This window comes from Equus quagga, chromosome 10 (assembly GCF_021613505.1).
Source record: "Equus quagga isolate Etosha38 chromosome 10, UCLA_HA_Equagga_1.0, whole genome shotgun sequence".
NCBI classification, from domain to species: Eukaryota; Metazoa; Chordata; class Mammalia; order Perissodactyla; family Equidae; genus Equus; species Equus quagga.
Window position 1 is genome coordinate 2,600,621 of NC_060276.1, and position 3,263 is coordinate 2,603,883.

The 3,263-nt window shown below is 57.5% G+C and overlaps 1 protein-coding gene across 1 annotated transcript; it reads right to left on the bottom strand.

The window, feature by feature from the left end:
- Nucleotides 1-640: 640 nt before the first annotated feature.
- LOC124246047 (melanoma-associated antigen 8-like) lies at nt 641-1,865 on the bottom strand. The gene has a single exon (XM_046673957.1). It carries the CDS (start codon nt 1,820-1,822, stop codon nt 791-793), a length of 1,032 nt encoding a protein of 343 aa, XP_046529913.1. The 5' UTR covers nt 1,823-1,865; the 3' UTR covers nt 641-790.
- Nucleotides 1,866-3,263: the final 1,398 nt, after the last annotated feature.

The window sequence follows — 3,263 nt, forward strand, 5'->3', positions numbered from 1 at the left end:
CCCACACTGCCCTGGCTTGGGGCGTTTACAAGTGAGCGTGCTCCCCTGGGGCTGCACCACCTCCCACCTTCTTTGACTTTTGCTGGAGGGGAGACCTCACCATCTTCCTTCTAGGACTGTGGCTACTAAACTCTCATTCTACGGGTGGGGGGTGCCCTGCTTATCCTCATGTACCCACTACTGACACAGGGCCTTCCAGAGAGCAGAGGCTCAGCAAAAGTCTGAGGAAGAAATGAGCCAGTGAGCAGGGGTCTTATTTATGCAGATTAAATTTCTCTGACTTTCTTGATTCACTCAAGCAAATCCGGGTAGACTTATGTCTTTTAGTTTCATAGTCTGACAGACAAGAAGGGATAGGAAGGCAAGAATTAAGTACCTTCTATATTTATTTCTGGATTTCTAGACTCCATCATTTTGACAGATAAGTTCATTCACATTTCCTGGAAATTGCTGTTCCAGGGCCATGTCATCCAGTTCGGATCACAGACTATGATAGAAGGTGTCCCAATTACTTTTACAAAATAGCAAAACTCCTACTCTTGGACTGGATAAGTACAAATTCATATGTGATCAAGGTCATTCAAAACTTAGGCGCTGAAGCAAATTAAACCTTCTATTAAAAAGAAACATTTGAAAAATTCCTAACAGAAACCAAGATCCATCTCCAGGATCCATCACAGAGAACAAGAACCCACAGACGCTATCCACAGTGGCCTCCCACCTCGCCCCTCCACTACTTAGGACACTCACTGCTCTCTCATGAAACACGCAGTGAAGAAGCGGCCTCACTTCATGCCCAGCAGGAGAAGGTGCTGGGCATGGGCCTGCCCCGTGCCTGGCCGCCCTCGGGCTCAGGTGCCCCTTCCTCATCACTCACAGCCTCTTCACACAGCTGGAGGAAGGGATTGGGATCCCTGCTACTGACCCTGAGGAAATACTCCAGGACTTTCATCTTGCTGGTTTCAGCGTGGGCCCTGGGACCCCACAGGAACTCGTAGCGTGCAGGATCGCTGCTGGGCACCTGCCGGTACTCCACGTACTGCTCCCGCACCCAAACTTTAGTGATAAGCTCCCTGGGCTCCCCGTAGATGAAGTGCTCCCTCCCAGCACGCACCCCCATGACACTCAGTGCTTCCCAGACGTCCTCCTCAGGGACACAGTCACCCTGCAGGTGGATCACACCCAGGAGCACCACCAGGAGGCCAGTCTTGGGCATGCTCTGCTCACCACTCAGCATCCCATCGTAGGTGAGGCCCAGGGTGGTGACCAGGACATAAGAGTGGTCACTGGGGTCCACTTCCTTCACGTCAATGCCAAAGACAAGCTGCATGTGCTCAGAGGCTTGTCTGAAGATCACAGGGAAATGGTCCTGGTAATCTCTGAGGACCGTATTCAGCATCTCCGCCTTTGTGGTGGGCTCCTTTGTGCGATACTTGAGAAGCAGGAACCCCACCAGGTCAGAGACCTTCAAACGTAGTGCATCTTGGAGCGAGGAGTTGGCATCTCCAGGGTCCTCCCAGACCCTTGGTCCCTCCTCATCTTGGATGCTGGAGCCGTTGTCTCTGGACTGGCTCCATGGAGTGGCTGCCATGGCAGTGGGGGAGGGTTGAGCACTCGGATGGCCCTGTTCAGGACTCGTGGTCGCAGCCACAGCCACCTCCTCCAGGGTGCCCAGGAAGGGGACAGAGGGGGAGGATGAGGGGGATATGGCCTCCTCCTCCTCAGCCCCAGACAGCTGCGCATCCACCAGGCCCTGGGCCTCTCTTGGGTCCTGATGGTCTTCCTCACGCTTGCAGAGCTCACCCATCCGACCTAGATTCATGTCAGGCAGCGGGCAGGAGTGTGGGCAGGGGGTGACTGACAGAGACCCACGGGCCTAGGAGGGAGAGAGTTGTGAGTGGCCTCAGCTCAGAAACCCACCCTTGGTGGCTCTGACAACGGTGACTTACAGGTCTCTTCTTAGGGGTGCTCTCGGCTTCACAGGGATCTGTTGTCCAGGGCGGCCTGTGCCCTAGGGATCTGAGGGAAGAAGTGATAGGGCTCCTCAGGGAGGACCCAGCACAGCCTGAGGTTCTGGTGCTGGTGGTGGGCTGGGGTGTGGTGGGCTCGAGGTCTGCAGGGTCCCTTCAGTTCTGGCGTGGGGGCGCCCCTGGATGCATATTCGGGGTTTGTCCCTCGACTTGAGTCCTGGCACTGCCTGGGCCTCCTCTATCTGTGACCTGGGGACACAAGCCTCAGACCAAGGCCTTCACCTCCAGGTTCCTGGAGGAGGAAACACGGGGCACCTCAGGGTGCAGACAGCAAGCAAGCACAGCCCTGGGACACCAGGGCTGACAGGAGGGGTGGGCCAGACTCTGTGAGGTCCCCACTGTTCTGGGGTGGGCGGTCCCCTCCGAGCTCACTCAGGGTCCTCACCTCTCCCCTGTCCTGGCCTGGGCCCCACCCCACTGCTGCCCTGAAGCAAACCTCTCAGAACAAGACCACAGACCCCTGAGATTGAGCAGAAGGAAGTGAGGGGGCCTCACATCTGGCCACACCTGCCCAGGGGCTAACAGGAGGCACCAAGGGACAAGAAGGGGTGGCCAAACTCTGTGGGTTCCATCTGTCCTGGGATGGGTGGTGTGCTCTGTCTTCACCTCGACACCATGCAGGGCCTGGGTCAACTCCATCTGTTGACCTGAGGCCACCCTCTTTAGGCCAAGGCCCCATGTCCCGAAGACAGAGGAAGAGGATGTGAGGGAAACTCAATGCACCCACCGATCCTGGTGCCTCCTGGGGTGTGGGGTCCCCTCAGTCCTCACCGTGACCCCGGCCAGGGCCTGGGATCCTGCCTCTGCTGACCTGAGTCCAGACCCTCTGACCAAGGCCCTTGCCCCTTCCCGACACACCGGTCAGGAAACAAGAATGGGCTCAGCCAGAAAGGCCCTGCCAGGGTGCCAGGGCTGACAGCAGGGCCAGGCCAGATTTCCCTGGGCCCCCTCTTTGTCCTGGCCATGGGGGTACACTCACTCCTCCCTCGGGGTCCTTGACTCCTGGAATGTGTCAGCTGACCAGATGTGCTTCCTCAGATGACCTGACGTTGTCCTCACAGACGAGGGTCCTCACCTCCCTGAGCTTCTGAGAGAAACCAGAGGAGGTTGCACATGCACGCCCACCCACCCGCACCCCTGCTGCCATCACAAAAGGTGGCAGCGGGGACCAGCCCCCGTGTCCTGGGGTGGGGGTCCCCCAGACCTCCTGTAGGTCATTCATCTTTCCTCCTG